General features: G+C 40.1%; 1 protein-coding gene across 1 annotated transcript in view; it reads left to right on the top strand.

Moving 5' to 3' along the window:
• Csmd1 (CUB and Sushi multiple domains 1) overlaps positions 1-21,282 on the top strand; it is a 1,175,551-nt gene that overhangs the window by 471,638 nt on the left and 682,631 nt on the right. The window contains exon 5 of the mRNA XM_042054928.1: positions 12,431-12,638. Coding sequence (XP_041910862.1) covers positions 12,431-12,638 — 208 coding nt within the window. The remainder of the gene's footprint in view (positions 1-12,430; positions 12,639-21,282) is intronic.

Below are 21,282 nucleotides of genomic sequence, written 5' to 3' on the forward strand. Positions count from 1 at the left end.
CTCAGGGATACCTATGCCAGTGACTGCTACTTTGAGAAGCTCAGAGTCAGTATCTTGATTGACTTAAGGGCTTTTGTTTCTCTCTTTTTTTTTTTACACATGATCTTACTCCATAGCACAGGCTGTTCTTTAACTAGTAGTGATCAGTCCCTATCTCACCCTCCTGGGATCACAAGTGTGAGCCACCATACTGAACCTTCTGCACGTGTCATTTTTGTATGTAAAGCTCTGATGCTTTAAATTAATGGTGCACAGTTGGTTCCATATAGAGATGTAACGTAATTATAAAAACTGATAAGAAGCCAGTTGGTCATGGTGCAAACCTTTAGTCCCAGCACTCCAGAGGCAGAGGCAGGCAAACCTCTGTGAGTTCAAGGCCAGCCTGGTCTACAGAGCTAGTTCCAGAACATCCAGAGCTGTTACACAGAGAAACCCTGTCTCAGAAAGAAAGAAAGAAAGAAAGAAAGAAAGAAAGAAAGAAAGAAAGAAAGAAAGAAAGAAAGAAAGAAAGAAAGAAAGAAAGAAAGAAGCAAGGAAGGAAGCAAGGAAGGAATGAGAAAAGAAAAACCGATAGGAAGATAAAGAAGAGGTCACATGATGGGGGTTCTTCCTTATCTGCTGAGAGACTGCTGAAGCCTATTTGAGGTGAAGAGGCCCAGAGAGCAATGTCTACTTTGAAACTAGTTTTGCCAAAAGCTAGACGTAAGACAATGTGAAAGTCTTAGACATTTTCCTGGGAATACCTCCACATTCCCAGTTTTATTCCTGGGAATACCTCCATATTTAATTCTTTAGGACTCATTAATATTCTTACCAGTATTATCGAGGACTCCTCCCATGTTTCCACACACTTACAACATCTGCTGGGATTGTTTGTATCCTTTCACTTTGACAGTCATGTTAACTATGATTAGGTGGAATCTTAGTATAGTTTCTAGAAGGGGTTGTTTTGGATTTGTCTGTTCTGTTTTTTTTTTTTACTTCATCTTTTAGTTAAATTTTAGTGCTCAATGTCAGAGGGCAAAATGCTCCATCACTGGGAGGGAAGGACTTGGTCCAGGATGGCACAGCCATGCAGCATTCCTTTCCCACATCTTGACCAGCTGGATCCCAGATGTGCCTGATAACAAAAGTTGTTGAATATGACTTGGTATATCTGCTGGTCATTTGTTTTCCATGTTAGAGATGAGTGTTTCTTGGTTGCCTTCTTTGCTCTTTCTGGTTTCTCGATTGTTGCATCCTCTCAGCATGCTATATGTGTCACTTACAGACTTGACAGGTCTCTGAGTCTGGAGATTTTCGCTTCACTGTGAATTGTTGCTGTGTCTTTTTTTTGTTGTTGTTGTTCTTTCTTGTTTGTTTTAGGAGTGTTTTAATTTTACACAACCCAAAATGCGATTCTTGTTAGTGTTTTCTGGACCAGGACAGTCCTATCCAGAAAGACTCTTTATCCCTGGACCTCAACATGTTATCCCTATGATTTCCTCTAGTAACTTCAAAATCATACTAAGACATTCAAGCCACTATGAATTTATTTCTTAACACAACAAACAAAACTTAGTTTCTGTTTTCTACTTGTGAGTGTGTAGTTTTCCCAGTGCCACTTGCTAAAGAGACTATCCCTCCTTTCTAGGAAATTTGATGACTTTGTAGAAAATTATGGCTGTATCTCTGTGGGCTCACTTCTGGGTCCTCTATTCCATTCCATCTTCTATGAGTCATTTTGATCACTATCACCCTGAAGAATAATCTAAACCAGGTCTTTCAGTACCTCCAGGATTGTTCTTTTATTTAGAATTACTCTGACTATTCTGGGATGTGGCTATTAAGATGCTTTCAAATATTCCCATGAGGAAAGTCATTACAGGTTTATTTATGATCTCATTTAATATATAAAACACTTTCAATAATATATTAATTTTAAAATATTGGTACTACCCCATCCATGAAATGGAAAGGTTTTTTATATCTTCTAGTGTCTTCTAATTTTTTATTTGATGCATTATGCCTTAATACTACTAGCTAAGTTCATGCCTATGATTTATTTATTTCTCTATTCACCGACTTGTTTATTTGCTTATCTGTGGTCCATCTTTAATGGTGCTGATTTCCTGACTTTATTTTCAAGTACTTGTTATTACCATACTGATTTTTGTGGGCTGATTTTGTAATATGCTATTTTGCCAGAGTAGTTATGGTGTTTAAGAATTTTCAGGGTAGACTTTAGGTCATTTTAAGAATAGGAAGATATATAATCTGAAAAAAGACTAATTTCACTTTTTTTGTTTTCTGCTTGTATCTCTTTTCGTTCTATTCCTTCTTGATCAAACTAATATTTTAAGTACTATAATGAGCACAAATATTGCATGAAGTTGGACTCATATTGTCATTGGTTTGGGAGACAATGTGTTTCAATTTTCTCTTTCACTGTGATGCAGATATAAATGTGTGTGTGTGTGTGTGTGTGTATGTGTGTGTGTGTGTGTGTGTGTGTGTGTGTGTGATACAGAAGTATAATCTCTCTGTTCCTAGTTTCTTTATGGATTTTATCATGCAGGGATGTTGAAGTTTGTCAAAGACTTTTCACCTATTGAAATGGTCATACACTTTCTGTCCATGACTCTTTTAATGCATTGTTTTATATATTTGTTTATCTATTAGAATAAATTGATTCATCCTTATATTTCTGAAATGACACCAATTTTGATTGATTGATTAGTTGATTTATTAAGACAGAATCTCTCTAAATGACCCAGGCTGGTTTTGAACTCTTAGTAATACCCACTCCTGTTTCCAAATTTCTGGTTTGAGCCATCACAACTGACTTGAAAACTTTGTTTTGATAATTGTGAGTTACTCAAAAAGGAAAACAAAACAAAGTCTTTAAGGAGATTACAAATGTAGGCATTGTATATAAGTCAGAATGTTCCAGAGTAATTAAACCGATAGGATAGATTCAGACATAGAGATTGAAAGACACATGTATGCATTTTTTAGAGGTGACCCCTTTGGGGGAGAGGGCTTATTCTATTTCTGAGCCAGAGAACACTCTCAGTCAGCAAGGACAGTTAAGGCTCATGTTCATGCTGTAGAATTTGTAATGATGAATCCAATGTCTGATGTGTCAGCATTGTGTCTAAAACTCAAAAAAATGACGAGGCTAAGGCCAGTTCTGACTTTCTAGGTTTTCAAGTTTTCCTCTACACTCACAGTTTCTGGTGTAATTAAAAGAAGGAAATTTCATTAGGTGGATGTTTGTCTGCTTGTTTAGAAGCACGATCTGGAAAGCACCAAAATAGGTCCTTGGTAGGAAAGCTCTGCTTATTCAGGGAAGGTCTAGCATCATTTCTGTTTGTCTACCTATGTGTATTTAAGATAAATACATACATAAATGTGCCAAGACATGATGCCACTGCTAGAAACAGTTTTAGGGAGTACAAATAGGGCAGCTGTTTTGGTATTTTGCAGAGGTGACTTACTCTATCCATTTAAGGATAGGATAGACTCTTAGAAGCTTTTCTTTCTCAGAGAGAAAAATATCATTACATAAATGCCAGAAATATTATCAAGGTGGCTTAATCAAATATGCTAGATACTGCATGCCTATAGTTGGGTATTTTTCTCTTTGGGGGCCTGCCAAATAAACACACAGAGACTTATTCTTACTTACTAATGCCCAGCCTTGACTTGGCTTGTTTCTAGCCAGCTTTTCTAACTTAAATAAACCTGTTCTATTTAACTGTGTTTAAACCTTTTTTCCATCTTACTCCAGAGCTGGCTGTGTGGCTGAGTGGCTGGCCCTGTCACCCTACTCATCTCCTTTTCTCCCTCTTCTCCTAGATTCATCCTCCTAGTTATTCTCTCTGCCTGCCAAACACACCTATTTCTCATTTGTTGGATCCTGTTAAGCTCTGCTACTTTGTGTGCCTAAAATTTGTCTTTTGGCAATTTTATTTTATGTGCCTTTGCATAGTGGACAATATATGCCAGTACCATTCTTACTGAAAGTTGAAAAATGTATGGAAAAAGGAACGGGAACTATCTCTCAATATTAAATCTTGCTCAACCTTGTCTCTGTGGTCGAAATATTGGGTCTGTTGCAGGATGGGTCTAAGCATGCTATCCATTCTATTTCATGGAATATTGTTTAGTGGGGCTAAGGAGAGGGTCCAATAAAGCACGAGAAGATGAATCTCCTTCCATAGTCCACACAATAAACCAGGTAGTGCAGCATTGTAATCCCAGGACTTGGGAGATGGCAGCCGGAAGATCTCTGGGACTCCCTGGCCATCAGCCTACCAGTGGGATAAGTTGTCTCAAAATCGGGGTGGATAGCTGCTGAAGAATGACGCTTTAACCCGATCTCTGAATTCCAGGTACATGTGCAAATTCAGAGGAACACCACAGAGAGAATACAATCTTACAACACGCTTAGATGGTAATGAAAATGTTCATTGTCGTTATTTTCAGCTTTATGCATTTCTTTATGGCATTTTTCAATTTTTTTTTCTAGATACAGACCACACTAAGTCTCAAGCTGTGGAGCCCCATGTGTCTGATCACAGAAAAAAAATATGCTCAAACAGATTACATTCACCATGACAGCAGTAATGGGGGATATTTAATAGCATGAACTTTACCCTTAAAATTCAGTATCACCCAGTGTTAGTTAATGTGACTTGAATGGGCAATTTCCTTGGAGACCCTCAGGTCCCAGATCAGTTACATGGATGGATGCTTTCTCTGTCCTCCAGGAAGGACTAGGCTCATGGCATGCTCCTGTTCCACACTTGCCTGCTTGTGGTCTTATAGTCACTGACAAGTGAGAAGAGGGATCACAGGTGACAGTGGACTCCAGTCTCAGAATGTCTTGAGTACCCATCCTCCTTTATGGGGCTGGTGCATCACAAACATCCCAGATGCCATGGACAAATCCTGCTTTGGACATTGCAGTCAGTGATCCCCCTCCACACAATTTAAATAATGAGTATTCACAGGATCTTTATCTGTCCAGCTCCTCCCCAACCATTTTTAAGGACATGGTAGTAGCGGGGCTTTCTTTCAGACCTGAGTCTGAAGTATCTTCCAGTGTTGCTCGGGATGACAACATCATAGAGGAAATACAGCGAGTGATACAAATGCCCTGAGATTCTACAGGTGAAAAATGAGACGTGGGGACATTGAGGGCTGAAGGCAGAAAGAGCATCAGTGCCAGGGTCAGAGCACAGTAGGACCCAGGGGTCAATAACTCATCTGAGTTCCAATACTTGAGTGAATGGAGACTGGGAACTGGAAACATGGGATATGGTAAACAGCAGCTGTGGAGAGCCATCGCCTTTTGTAGAATGGGAAGCGGGGGGTGATGACAATAGTGAATGAACCAGCTGGGACCAAGAAATAAAAGATGAATGACTGAAACACGGGGTCGAACTGTTCAAAAGATCACTTGGGTTAACACTGGAAGAAGCACTGAGATAAATCTCTTGGATGCAGTATCTGGAAAATGCAGAAGTGAGCCAGTAGTTACAATATTCCAGAAATAATAGTGACACACTTAGAACCATCTGGATACCCAAAGGAAGATAGCTACTGGATTCTGGTGGTGGGACATCCAGAGCTGTGGATCTGTGGAGGGAAGATGGAAAAGCTGGTGTCAGTCACTGGGGTGGACATGCCACCCTACGGGTTGGGAGTACACAGCCTACACAGAATCCCTTGATAGGGCTTCAACCTGTGCCATTCACAGATGACATCAGCTTCTACTCTGACGACAGGCAGCCTTTCTCAGAAGTCACAAACGTGTGGACTCTCCCTTTATCACTGACTTTGTGAGTAGAGTCCTTAGCTGAATTTTCCAGAATTAAGCGGATGGGCAAAAGAAATTTTGTATTTTTGTGAGAGGGTGAGAAGGTGAGGTCAAAAGGTAATGTGGGAACCCAAGGTTTTTAAAATTCACAGTTGTAGCCAGGCGGTGATAGTCCACACCTTTAATCTCAGCACTCGGGAGGCAGAGGCAGATGGATCTCTGTGAGTTCGAGGCCAGCCTGGTCTACTAGAGCTAATTCCAGGACAGGATCCAAGGCTACAGAGAAACCCTGTCTCAAAAACAAACGAAAACAAACAAACAAAAAATTTACTTTTGTAAATAAAAATAAGTGGCAAGCAAGGAAAATATACTGATTATACCAAACATACAAGAAGGGGTGATTCAGTTATAATAGTAAACTTAATGGAAATGAGACTTGAGTGGTCTGTGCCTTAGACTGGAAGGTTGGAAACTAAGGAAGGTGGCCTACTTATGCCAGGGCTGGAGAAGTTGAAAACAGAAACATAGTCACCTTCTGAGTCCCACATTCTGACTACCCTTCATTTTTCCTCATGCTACCATAGTAACCAAGGAAGGGAAGTGTGTATGACACAGAGAAGAAAGTGTGAAACAGGCTTGTCTTTTTTTTTTTTTTTTTTTTTTTTTTTTTTTTTTTTGAGAAAAGGTTTCTCTGTAGATTTGGTGCCTGTCCCAGAACTAGCTCTTGTAGAGCAGGCTGGTCTCAAACTCACAGAGATACACCTGTCTCTGCCTCTCAAGTGATGGGATTAAAGGCCTGCGCCACCACTGCCCGGTGTAACAGGCTTGTCTTAATTGCTTTCTATTGCTGTGGGAACAAAAACATGGCCAAACGCAATGTGGGTGGAAAGGATTTGAGTTTGCAGTTATACATTTTAGTCCATCACCAAGGAAAGGCTGGAGCCCATAGTCAAGAGCTGATGAGGAAGCCATGGAGGAGTGTTGCTCACTGGTTTGCTCCCTGTGGCTTGCTCAGCCTGCTTTCTTAACACACCCAGAACCAACAGTGCAGAGGTGACATCATCCACAGTGAACTGGACCCTCCCAGATCTACCATTAATCAAGTAAATGCTCTACGGAGTTGCTTAGAGGACAATTCTATGGTGACACTTTTTCTATTAATATTTTTCTTCCCAAATGACCCTAGCATGAATTAAGTAGCCATAGTATAAAACCTAGTCAGCACAGGGGTCAACACATTGTAAGGAGTCTTTGAAATGTGACCACCATTACTGAGACAAATAGGAGAAACCTCTGTTCACACTGGGAAGTTAGAGTTTGTTTAATCCTTAATGCCTGCTTTAACCATTATTACTCATTTATCCCTCACAATAAGACAAGAATGGATACACGGTGCTCCCATTGCATAGTAAACCATAGTGGAGCACTGAGAAAGTAACAAACTCCCCCAAGCATCCACCACTCTGTAGTACAACTTCATTCAATACTAAACATTCTGATTTCAAGTTCTGTGAAGCCTAAAGTTTTTGAGAATTTTATATATTAGTACTATGTTTATATCTTTTCCCCCTATCTCCTCCTCCAATGCTTCCCATGTACCCTGACTCACTTCCGAGTTCATATATTTCTTTAATTATTATTGTTATTATTATACATATACATACATAATATAAAATCAACCAACTTACTGAGCCCATTCAATTCATGCTGGTTTTATAAGTATATACTTTTAAAACACACACACACACACACACATATATATATACGTATATATATATATATATATATATATATATATATATATATATATATATATATATATAGAGAGAGAGAGAGAGAGAGAGAGAGAGAGAGAGAGAGAGAGAATGTGTGTTTAGAGCCTATTTGGAATTGGATAACATCTTGGAGGACTTATCACCAAAGAAAACAGAATTTCTCCCAGCATTCATTGTCTCTAGTTCTTCATGTAGCAGTAAAGTTTTGTGAAATTTACGCCATGTGCTTTGCAAGGCTTACTCTTGGATTTTTCTGCCTGCAGCTTCCCTGTTAAGTGTAGAAGGCACCGTTCAGCAGCAGGCATCCTATACACTTTAAGGAGGAGACAGACTGTGCTTGCCCTTGCAAGTGTTTCATTTTGTAAAGTTAACACTGGGCTGGTTTCAGGAATGATGAGGCAAATTCCAACTGGTTTCAGACTCTTGGTGTACACATGGGATGATCATACAATGCGGCTGCGTTCCACCTTATTTTAATGGCTCATTAAATAGTCTTCAATTCTTCATAACATGGCAAAGTCAATCTTCTAAATCATATTCTGCTTGATGTTTTGAACTGTGTACATAAAAAAACTAGACATATACCTATCATGAGGCATTTTAAATTGAGAATAAGACCTTTCAGAAGGTCCAAACTCCAGGAGGGAAAATACTAATCTGTGTCCTTTGTTGATACCCAAAGTCATTTCCCACTCACAGAAAGCAATAGAGTTGGGCACATTTGTCCTTTAAAAATATTGTCTCCTGCCTGTATTAACTTAGGCACATTCAGACTTATTTTATGGGGTCACCCTTTTCTTAAAATGAAAGATTTTATGCGAATTCAACATAGATAATAGATTTAAAAAGTTATTTCCCCAATAGAAATCTGTGTGGGAGCCACACCCATGCCCTTGGCTATGCTGTCACATTTCCATGTGGAGATCTTGTGGTGATGGTGTCTAAAATGCTGAATAACTAGTTGATGTTCTTGTGCTTCATTCATTTAAAAAGTATGTGTTGTGTAATAAGTTTCATAGTAACATATTATCCCAGCAACTTTGATACTAAGTTGTTCTTTTTGATAAAAAAGGAAGGGATGGATTTTAAATAATATTTTTAAAAATTAGATTGTCATATTTTATGCATTCAAAGTACAAATTCCTATAAACATAACAAAATTATTAATAAAGCCATAAATTGTTGATGGTGTTTTTATTTTTTATCAGCATCTAAGAGATGAAGAAAACTCTGGTATATTAATATATCTAAATGTTGATGAGAATGATTTAGCTTTGTAAAACAATCAGCCTTAACATTTTTAGCGCCTCACTTATAACAATTATCCACCAATGTGTATTAAGACACAGCATATTTTCATATGAGCTATGTTTCCTATTAGAGGCCCAGACAACACTTGAGAACACACTTCAGCCAAGAGATACAGCTCTACCTGAATTGCCACGGTGAAGGAATTCAGCTTTGATCAACCACACATGCATTTCTCAAGGCTAGAGATGCATTTATGAAGACTATGCACCACAGAACTCTGATAACTCGGCTCATTATTATGTCTTTCCAAAGCAAAGGCAGATAATTTAGCTTAGAAAAATCTGATAGCTCTTTCTTTATTCAGTTCTCTTACAGTTTTTATTTTTTCCTTGCAGAAAGCAATTGTGTGAAATATATCAAACTGAAACAGTTTTCAAATAATATTGCATTATCTCAGATCAAATTGCTCGATGTAAACAGACCATTGGAAAAGTCCATGAATATCATCCCCGCTTTAATAACTATAAATAAGTCAAACATCCCCTAACTAATAGCTCTTCTGGACTCGAAGTTACTATACCATTTTAATATGGAATTATGTCTTATAATTGGCATGTCCAAGCAGAATTGGTGGAGCATGAATTAAATTTACTGGGTGTGTTGTAGAGGCAGGGTCCCCAAATAACCCATGTGAATAATGCTGGATTATCACTTACTACAATTGAGAACTATCAGGATACTTATTTATCAGCACCTTGGGTGATAGCGAGCTTCCTACAAGCAGAGGGCAGCCATCCACAACACATATCCACATTGCCACAAATGCCAGTGGTTCTAAGACTAAGACCTCTAAGTTTTTAATCTTAAAGTCACTCATGCTGTTATAGAATTCCATTCACTTCTTTATCAGGTGCATTCAAAACAAATAATTGTACGTGTAGCTTGGGGGCCCTGTGGAGTTTTGACTCCTCCCACATTCAGTTGCAGCCAATCAAGAAGGGTTCACTGTGATGGCTTGTTGTTCTCAGCTGTGGTCCTATGAAGTGGGCAGAAAGGAGCCGTCCGTGGTGCTGAACCGATAATAGCTGGTCATGGCCCTGGATCTTACAGAATGGTGGAGAGTAACATCATAAGCCAACATCCTAACTCACAGGCTGCAGAGGAGACTTACAAGAGTGGCTGTCAAAGCCTGATAGGTTTTTAAAACATGGGAGTATTCCTGGACTCTGAAAACAACCCAAGAAATGTGGATCAAGATATATTCCATGAAAATTAGCTAGGAGTTGTTACTAATTTCTTTTCATGCTTCATTTAATGGAAGTGAAATATTGTGACATCTTCATTAAGACATGTAGATTGGAAAAAAAAACATGAGCTATTGTATTGTCACGTCCATTTTGCTCATAAATTTAAGATAAAATTGCCAATCCTAATTTTAACAAAATCTCAAGAATAGCTTGCCCCAATATTCATTTATTGATCTTGGGATTATTTTTATAATTAAACAAATTCTTAATTAAACTGTTAAATTTAAATTCTCCAACCACTCATGCCACTGTGAGAATACAAAACAACATTTTTCTGATCTTCTAATGCCTACTATCATAAATTGCAATGTTGTAAACTCATATTTTTGTCTCTGTGTTTCAAGTAGCAGATGTCTTACACTTGGTATAATGTGCAATAAACTCTTTAACTTGACTAACCTTAACATGAATTGGTGGATCTTGTTATTATTTTGCAACCTTCTTAACATTTCATAGTTGATAGATTTTTTTTCTCTACACTGGCAATCAAAACTCCATCTTTGGCAAATGTGATATGGGAATAACAGAAAGATTTTCTCCTAAACTCTTGTGTCTGCAGGCTTGTGACAAATTTTCAGAATAGTTTTGAGTCGGATTACTAGAGTTCCGCAATTCACCGGGTTAAGTGCTATTGCAGACTGGAAGCACAGTTGGAAATTGGCTAAAGCTACAGTGTGCATTTGGAGTCAGTTCAGACTCCATATTGACACCTTGTTTCAGAAGAATAAAACACAATAAAATAGTTATAATAGACTTGAATTGCTTAGCCTAGGGTTAGTCTAATTATAAGTGATTTTCGATTTTCTCTTCATCTTGGAATACCTAGCATATAAAACTCAATCAAAAGTGGAGATGCAGAAAAATGATGTGTATCTTCATCTCTGTTGGCTGCATTTATATTCTCTTCCTGTTTAATCTTCTGTCTTTTGTCTTACGTATAACACTTTTTCTTCATCCCTGTGGCCACTTTTTTCTGCTCACAAATATGTGCAGGCCACAGTGACACTCAGAGGTATTATTCTAAGAACAAATAACTCATTCAAGTTTGAGTTCTTAGACATAGGACACACATAGTAGGCACACAAGGGATTTTAGAAGCTGCTAGTCTTATCCACATGTGGAAGGAAAGGCATGCCTGAAATTTGAGGTCATTTCAGAGGGTATCACTTTACCAATCGGCATCACAGCGCACTAATAAGATGCTAAAATAAGACAATGCTTCTGCCACAGGGAGTGCACACAGCCCTGGAGTTATCCCTCAACACCAGCTCCACAGACAACTCTGAATGTCCTTAATGTTTTAACAGTGGGAGATCATGCATGAGGGCTGCAGGAGGATGCTGGGCCCCTGCTCAGCTGCAGCAGATAAGCATACCATATGCATGGTGCTGCAGTTTCTTCCCACAGCTTGCAAGTCACCTCTCATTACTGCAGTCTTTACCAGAAGAATGCATTTTAAAGTTTGTTCTGCAGATTTTTAGTTAAACTTCTGCTGGACCTCTTCCTAAGCAGGCCCACTTCTGAGTTTTTAGTCATCAAATTGCAGCTTGTACAAAAAATGATCAGCACCAGTAATTTCCTTCTAAAACACTGAAAGAGGAATGACCCATAAACAATTAGATTTATTACATGGATGTGCATCTCAAAAGTGAAATTGAAATGAGCACATCTCAGTCCCTTCAACTCTGATGCTGGATTCTACTTCCAGGAGTGAGCAGTGCTTTATGAATTTAATGTAATAAAACAGGTATTGCTGTTTTTGCAGCTGGTTTTGCATTCAAGCCATTCATTTTGGGAACATACAGAGAAACCATAGAGAAGAATAGATTCTAAACTTAAGTACAGTTATATGGCTTGTTCGTGATCATTTATTTATATGATGTATTCATACATAAGGCTGACAGTTTTATAGGAATATTTACACGTGTCAACATACTGTGCAGTTCCATACTCAGTAAATAGTGACTATCAAGGTCTGTCTTGCATCTCCCTATGAAAAGCTTAATTGCATTTAAGTGCATATTTTGGTATTTATCTATGTGTTAAATCTGGTTGCTTGTCAGTCGCATTCACTCTCCTACTATGACATTGAGTTGAAAATGAAATTTAACCTTTGGCTTTTTGTACATCCACTATGAAGCTAAATTAATTACCTAGAAACGACCTTTTTAAGTTATCTTCATTGCAAATTCAGAAAGTATTTGTCTCTGGTCAATAGGAGCGTTTGTGAGCACACTCGTGTATGACAGGCTTCTGAGAATTCAGTTGTCTTTTCGTTTCGATCCCTGCAGCTGAGGGAGCCTGTGGAGGAACCCTTCGGGGAACCAGCAGTTCTATATCCAGCCCCCACTTCCCCTCGGAGTATGACAACAATGCTGACTGCACATGGACCATCCTGGCTGAGCCTGGGGATACCATCGCTCTTATTTTTACTGACTTCCAGCTGGAGGAGGGATATGACTTCTTAGAGATCAGCGGTACAGAAGCGCCATCCATATGGTGAGTTTGGGGAAGTCACATTACCTCTCGGGGATCTTCGCCTCTTTCCAAGAGAAAGAGAATCTGCCACTTGCTGTCCATGGATAGTTACTGGCCAGCTTGAGTGGGGTATTTTTCTCTTGGCTCTTTGCTATAACTGGTTCTAGTGTCTGAGATGTCTCTACCATCATTTGAGGCTGGAGAAGATATGTGTACATGTGAATTTCCTTCCCTTCTCTCATGTTACAATCAAATCTACCCAGGAGGAGCTTAGGGAGACCCTGTGGACTTGACTTTCATTTAGAGTTGATTCCATTTGAACAGATGTTTTTAGGTTTTGAGGTTTATTTTCATTCTTCTTGGCAAAGTGGTGATGAACTTGGCTGTGGGAACATTTGTTCCTGTCCCTCTGTGAGGAGGTTCAGACAACTGCAGAAGCACCTGTGAGGATATAGCATGGACTCTCGTCTGATGTGTGACAGAGACTGACCAATCAGAGGTCAGCTATTGGGTGTGTCTCAGAGAGGAGACTGAGGATTACAGTTTGATCACTCTAATTGGCTGAAGTGCAGAGGTGCTTAAAGCCATTTTCATTGTCTTTGTGAATTGATTCCTGCTTCATATCTTTCAGCTGATTGTCGTTGGTTGGACTTTTTTTTTGCTTTAATTATTTGAATTATTCTAGCACTCGAAAGTTGTTTCAGTTGCCTAGTTTGGGTCTTGAACCATGAGACACTTTGAAAATAGAAAGTCACAGGAGTGAGCAGCCATGTGTGTACAGGTTGAAGGAAGTGTTACAAATATCTCCATGGGTTTTAGTTGTGACTTTGGCTCAAAGGCGAAAGCATGACAAAGCTAAACGTGGAACCCACTGTTGCAAGATCCTGTTTCCCATCACCCCTTAGCACGGCACTCAATCTTACTTGGTTTTACAGAACCAGAAGTTTCATGCTCACGCAAATGGATGAATACCTTCCTCCCTTGAGTTTTATTTCTCTTATGTTAAATATTATTCCAATTAGAGAAGTAAAGATAAAAATAGAACTTCATTATAACACAGCCATAGGACTTCTGGGCATACACCCAAAAAACATTGAATCCTACTAGAGCAATTTTCACATCCATGTTTGTTGGGGCTTTACCTGCAACACAAAGTAAGTGGAATCAAATTGAATATCCATCAACAGATATTGAATGAATAAATAATGAATCACGGTATATAAACACAGTACAATTTTGTTCGCTGTAAAGAAAAATAAAATGACCTGGAAACATACATTAATTAAGGTGACCCATGCTTAGAAGGACAAATTCTGCATTTATATATGTGCATGTGCATATGTGCTTATATTGTAATGAGGCCTTAAAGAGACAGATCAGTAGTCAAGAGCACTGGTAGCTCTTGCAGAGGGCCTGGGTCCATTTCCCAGCACACACATGGTGGGTCACAACTACCTGTAACTCCTGTCCCAGGGAATATGATGTGTTCTCTCTTGGGCTCAGTGTGTACTAGGCACAGGTGACATCCATGCAGGCAAAATGTTCATATACATAAGACAGTAAGATGAATAAATAGAATATATACATGTGTAAATGTAAGGTCAGGAGACTAGAAGGGGGCATAATGGGAATAAAAGGTATTTAAGAAAGACGTTGAGAAGGTATTAGAACATGTGACAGAAAGTAGGAAGATGAACATGGGGGTTACATGGAAAGGTACAAGGGACAACTGGAGCAAGAATAGTATGGGGATCAATGAAGACTAAGTACAAAACTGTTTTTGTAAAACCTGTCACTGTGTGCTGCTTTAAACAACTGTACAACCACTCTCTTGAAATGTATGATTTTATTCACTTTGAATAGACATTGACATCAATCATTCTTCTTCAACCTCTTGTATTTGTTAGAATTCTTGTGCATTGTATATTACTTAGAATCAAAGCTATGAACACAGATGCTGACAGAAAACCCAGTGCTGGCCTGTGCTCCATCCTGAGTCCCACTACCAGTAACTCTGTAGTCTTGCACCAGAGGCCATATTTGAATGCCTTTTAAGTTCATAAGGGACTAGTCAGTCATTAAGCATCAACCATGTGCCTAATTTCTGACAATCATTGTTCTACTAACAGGTAATACAAATGCTTCTAACTTTAACTGTGTAATTTTTATGAAAAACTACTTCATAACTACATAAAGTGTGTGGATAGTGGAAACCATGTGGTGAATGAGTCTCAGAAACTACTTGGCTGGCTTTAATTTCTGGGAACCTGGCTGTGTTGGGTGTTGACTGATGGCCTGGCTATTAGGTGTCAGGGTGGGAAAGAGATTGGAACCCAGTGATGGACTTGGTGTTTATAGAGTTTAGTGATGGCTTTGGCCAAACAAAGTTGATGTAAGAGAGGGAGAAGAACGTGTGGGAGTCCAGGGATCAACATGAGTGATGGAAATAAAATGTGAAGCCCAAGCAGTTGCCAGGGAGATGAAGTATGACCCCAGGGAGAAAGCTGTTGCCAGGGAAATGATAGTGACCCCAGTAAGGGAGCAGCTCCTTCCTATGTGGGTGTCACTGAGGAGACAAAGTACTCAAGTTCAGTTCTGCTCAGGAACCAGCATTGTCTAGTTTCCTGCATTTCCTTATTCATCCCAAGTGGATCTTCTTCCCTCATTGCTCTGCCTTCCCTTCCCTTCCTCTCTTCTTCACTGATGTCTCTATTTGACACAGATAAATTTGTCCCCTTCATCCCCTTGGTTCTCCCTTCCCCATCAAGTGCTCTCTTCACTTTTGCTTCTCTTCTTCCATCCCCTCCCCTCCTCTCCCCTCTCTCCCATGTTCTTTATTTACTTTTGTATTAATCCTAGACGGTTCTTCTCCTTCCCTGCCCCTTTCTTCTCCTCTCCCGCCCTTCCCTCTCCACTCCCCTCTACTCCCCTCCATTCCTCTTCATTTCCATCCACTCACTAGTGCAACTACCACAACCCATGGACAACAAACAACAGTGGACAGCATCCTTGTTCAGGTAGAAATTGTCCAGCTTTGGAGACAGCCCCAATTTCTGTGATTGGGATGGGGAGACTTCCTTCAGTTCTCTGAGATCCATATAGACAGTTTCCAGGAGAGTTGGAGGGACAGTGATTGGAGAAACTTTGTCCCTGTAAGATTCTGAACTATAAACTGTGCTGTCTAGTGGCCCAGGCTGTCTCCATGAATGGCCTGTGTAGACTGTGTGAAGTTGCATCCATGCCCCCTCTTTATGAGGATTACTAACGGGGTCCCATTTTTCAGAAATGCAAGAACCCTGCAGGATAGTTTGGTCCTTATGGACTCTGTCTCAGTTAGGGTTTTATTGCGGTGAAGATACACCATGACTATAACAACTTGTGTAAAGAAAAACATGTAACTGGGGCTGGGCTACAGTTTCAGAGGTTTAGTCCATTATCACCAGGGTGAGAAGATGGATGCATTCAGGCAGATATGGTACTGGAGAAGTAGCTGGGAGTCCTACATCTCGATCCCCAGGCAGCAGAAGGAGACTGCCACACTAGGCATAACTTGCATGTACACAACCTTAAAGCCCTCCTTCATAGTGACACACTTCTTCCATCAAGGCCACGCCTACACTAACAGAGCAACATCTCCTAACAGTGATACTCCCTATGGTCCAAGCATTCAAACACATGTGTCTATGCGGACCATTCCTATTCAAACCACCACAGACTATTAGCACCTTCTCTGTTACATGAACTGGGATACAAGAAGGGTAATAGAGAACAGGGTCCCCAGAAAACAGCCATGAACTCAGGGTCTGAGTCCAGCATGGCTCATCAGCATGCCTTAGTCTGCAGCTGCACAGCTCTGGGGAGCGTCAGTGTCCTGACTGGGATGCACCTTTTCTCAGCTGCACAGTACCCCTGAGCAATGCAGAAGACGCTGCAACTGAGGAGACACGTCCACTGAAGAACCATGTACCATTGTACACTGCGTGAGAGAGGTCAAAGGACTTTCTTATTTATTTTGCTTGGTGACATGAAGCGCTTACTTTAATTACAGAGGGAATTATCTTGATGTGTCCATATGGAGTGTTACTTTAAATGGAACTCACATCAAGTTGATATTCTTCAGTGGCGGCTGAAAAGAAAAAAAGATGGTTTTCTTAAATAACCATCAAGCCCACATGAACACACTTCAAATTTAAAATAGAATAATTGGGACCATGCTTTCAAGACTTATACAGATGTGTATTATCTGGCTTATCTTTAAAAAGACTATTATTTTACTATAATTTTAGTGACAGCTTCTGAAATGTTTAATGGCCCAAATTGGTATATTTAGAAGATTTATCCACCCCAGGATTGCAAGAAAAGGAGGGAGGAGGATGAACTTGGCCTCTTCTCCAAAACAAGGTTATGCCTCGGAGACAGGAGGATGGTGCTAATGGCTATGAGTGCAGAAAGGGCACACATGTGCAATTTTCCAATAATCTGTTTTTAAAGGCAGGATGAACAAGCAAGGACATGGTAAGAGGAAACTGCTTGGGAAATTGTGGAGAATAATAATGGGATTAGCTTTATTTTCATTACATTTTGAGTGAAATTACCAACTCCGCTATAATTTCTTTGCTCCAAGTTGCCATAGCTACAGTAGCGGCAATCTCAGTGAAGTGAATCTTATTTGCCAGACTCTTCTATGTATTAAATGTGGGGTGTGTTAGGGATTTAAACCTCACTACCTATATTCATACTGACCAAGGTATTATTTCATTATTATTATTATTATTATTATTATTATTATTATCATTATTATTTTAGATTTTCATAGATCCAGGTAGGATACCTAATGATGTTTAAGAACAGAGCTACTGTTTCTAGTTGACCTTGCAACAGGCTCTAGTTATGTTTTTCATTATAAATTCTAAAACTGGGCTGGAGAGATGGCTCAGTGGTTAAGAGCACTCATTGCTCTTAGCACCGGACTGAGCTCCCAAGGTCCTAATGAGGAGCAGAAGGAGGGAGAACATGAGAAAGAAAGTCAGGACCGTGAGAGGTGCGTTCACCCATGGAGACGGTGGGACAGAACTAACGGAAGATCACCAACTCCAGTTGGAATGGGACTGATGGAACATGCGACCAAACCAGACTCTCTGAATGTGGCCGATGGTGGGGGCTGACTGAGAAGCCAAGGACAATGGTACTGGGCTTTGATTCTTCTGCATGGACAGGCTCTGTGGGAGCCTTCTCAGCTTGGTTGATCACCTTCCTGGACCTGGGGGGAGTTGGGAGGACCTTGGTCTTAACATAGAGTAGGGAACCCTGATGGCTCCTTGGCCTGGAGAGGGAGGGAGGGGGGGTATGGATGGAGGAGAGGGGAGGGAAGGGGGAGGAGGAGGGCAAGAGATGGAAATTTTTAAATATAAAAAAATACACCATGAAAAAAAAGAACCTCAGTTCAATTCTTAGAACACACAAGGTGAATCACAACCATCTACAACTTCATCGTTAAAAGATCTGATGCTCTCTTCTTACATGTGTGGGTACTGTACACATATGGTGCACCTACATACTCATACGCATAAAATAAATACATTGAATAAAATAGAATTTCAAGAAAATATGTTTTTAGGAACTCAGCAACACTGTCTAAGGTTTTATCCTCCTGAAGTGATCTGATGATGTATTCTATGACTCTAAAAACACCAAGAAAGAATGTTGATATTGTTTCCCAGTTACTCAGCTGTAATTTCTAACTTCAGATGTAAGGTTGAAGGGTTAAGGGCAGTCTTTGCTTGGTAGGTGAACTCTTCATGAGTCAGGGAATGCTTGCAGCTGCACAGGGCCGCCAAAGAAGAGCAATGACAAGCATTGAGACTTTGTCCTGTCCAACATGAGTGTCCCTACCTCAGGCTGCCCAAGAAGAATCCATCAGCCATAGGAGGTCTTCTGGGGCCGGGCCAAAATTCCTTCTGCCATCCTGCCTTCCCTCACATTTCCAGCCTTAGCCCCAACCATATGCCCACTCGGAGGCTCGGAGTCTCATTTCCCTTCACCCCCACGGCTGCCTTGTAAGGTTACACAGTTACCAGCCTCCATGTTGCCTTCCCATGCTGGTCAATGTTTGCAATTAGCAAAATGATGAGCAGCCTGTCTAGATGAAGAATTCCGAAGGAGATGTGCAAAGGAAACACTGTGGAATCCCCCTCCAGCAATCGTCACTCAGTTTGTGTGGGAGAATCTCCCTGACCCAATTTGTTATTTTGTACAGTAAGAGTAACGCCCAGTAGGTAACTAACAAAAGCCCTCTCCTGCCCTGGCCTGGTCATGAGTCTCCGCCATGGAAAAACAACACTCTGTATAAACGTACTTTATTTTGTTCTCATTAACCCAGCACAATTTCGCTATTAAATCAATCTAATCAGCAGCTGGCTGAAGCCGAAACAAGACTTCAAAGAAACTGGAACAGCCCAGTGAGCTTCAAAGAACTCTTGAAGGGTCAATTAATGCCTACAATGTTTATCCAACTTGTCACTTAATTGATAATTGGCTCGGGGTATGTTTAATTTCTAATGAGGAAGGTTACAGAGCTCCAGTGAGCAGCAGATTCCCCGCAATGAACCTTCACCCTCACCTGCCCCAAACCCAGAGCCGTTTGCCACCCACTCCTGCCCACAGTATTGCAACTGCTTCTTTAGAATTCATCCTAGAGAAAATTCACAAGAGAGCACAGAGTGAGGTGCTGCTTGCCCTCAGGGAGTTTCCTCTAGGCTCTCCCATTGGCTACTTATCCTGTGACCGTGACAAAGTATCTGACCAAAGAAAGGCAAGAAAGAAAGGTTTGTTCCACTGTGCAGTTCATGGTGGCAAGGAAGACATCCCAAGGAGGGCCGCTCTAGCTGAACTGGGCGTGTGTGAGGTGGCTGGCTGCAGAGAGGTCACCCTCAGGAAGCCAAGAGAAAGATGATAATGTTCTCTTCAGTTTCTCCTGTTTTCATTCACTCAGAAACACCATGTCATTGTGTTGGCTACCCTCACGGTAGATCTCCTTTTCTCAGCTAAACCTCCCTGGAAAAGGGCTGAAGACCCTCCCAAGGCTGTGTCTTGGCTGGTTCTGAGTTCCTTCCAGCTGATGATCCTCTGTCACCATCACATAGCATATCACAACCACTAGGTAATTACGCCAACCAAAGTGTTCGCACCGACACCTGGCTGCTAATGAATGGGGCAAATCTTAGTTGGAATTTTCTAGCTGTTAAACCAAGCCTGTTTTCCAGGCAGAGGTCCATCTAGGGACTCCAAGAGATTCAGTTCTATTTGTTAGGACTCCTCAAACTTACCTAAGTTATTTATATTTATTTATATTTCTTTGTTCTTTGCCACGGTTGTTTGGGAAAAGGGCAACATCACTGACAGTTCCTTAGAAGTCCAAATAGCAATTAGTTTATTCCCCCCACTAAAAATATGATTATATCTATTGTATTTTTCATTGCAAATTTTAATTCAGGACTGGTCAGTATGATGCACACTTTTAATCCTAGCACATGTGTTCTGAGACAGGGGAATCAATAGTTTACAACCAACTTTAGCTAGCTAGTGAATTTGAGGCCTAGCCTAAGGTACAGAGAGAGATTTTTTTTCCAAAATGAGCCAAAAGAGAAAATTATGAATGCAAACATTTTACTCTACAAATTTACTGGGCAGTATATATGCACCTTAATTTTATGGAAGTAAGCAAAATAGAGTTGCACACATATTTATAAGTGTATATATGTGTGTGTGTGTGTGAATTCTTCTATGCCATCTACACATTATCAACTTATCTAAGAATTTAGTTAATGCATTATTGCAATCTTTATTTTATATATGGATTAGTAAATATATATTTCATATATATATATACATATAGATACATTAAAACTCTTTGAGCAATGTACTTTTCTAAGTTATTCCAAATGATCATATTGGCAGAGCATTTCCTTTGTGCCAGGCAAGAGCAATCTGTGTTCCCCACACTCCCTGCAGATGCTATTACACCCATTTCACAGATGAGAAAAGTGGGCCCCAGAGAGGTTTAAACTGTATGTCATGGCCGTGGTTAAACAACACCCGATGTTTGAGGAGGGACAGTGACAAACTGCATCTCTCCACAATTGAACATAGCAGGATCCTGTCTCACTGCCCACTCAGGAAGGTATGCCGTATGCTTATGTTTTGATGTGACCCAAAAATTCCCTCAGTAGCTTCAGGTCCTGGTGGACACCAAAGGAATCACCAGTAAATAACTTTAGGCTTAGCCCCATTTTTCTAAGGAGGTGTCTCTGTGAACTTCTCCTTATGTCTCCTTCTTATTATGGTCAACTATAAAACCATGTAATAATTTTAATAAGTGTCACATACACATCATATACACTACATACATATATGAGCAAACATAAAATACTAGTATAAGTTTTTCAAAATAGAACATGAATGGCTGATGTTATCCTAAACTTAGCAGCTAAATGTTATCAGATGCTTCTCTGTGACCTTGACCATTTAAGTGTTCGGTTAGTAGCTTGAATAAAGAGCAGCTGTATCCATACACATTGCTTCCAGGATTTATGGTAGCTGCCTGTTTAAGTTTGCTTTCAACATGTTGGGTATTTTCAGCAAATGATTACCACAACACACACACACA

Source organism: Arvicola amphibius, chromosome 4, assembly GCF_903992535.2.
Source record: "Arvicola amphibius chromosome 4, mArvAmp1.2, whole genome shotgun sequence".
NCBI classification, from domain to species: domain Eukaryota; kingdom Metazoa; phylum Chordata; class Mammalia; order Rodentia; family Cricetidae; genus Arvicola; species Arvicola amphibius.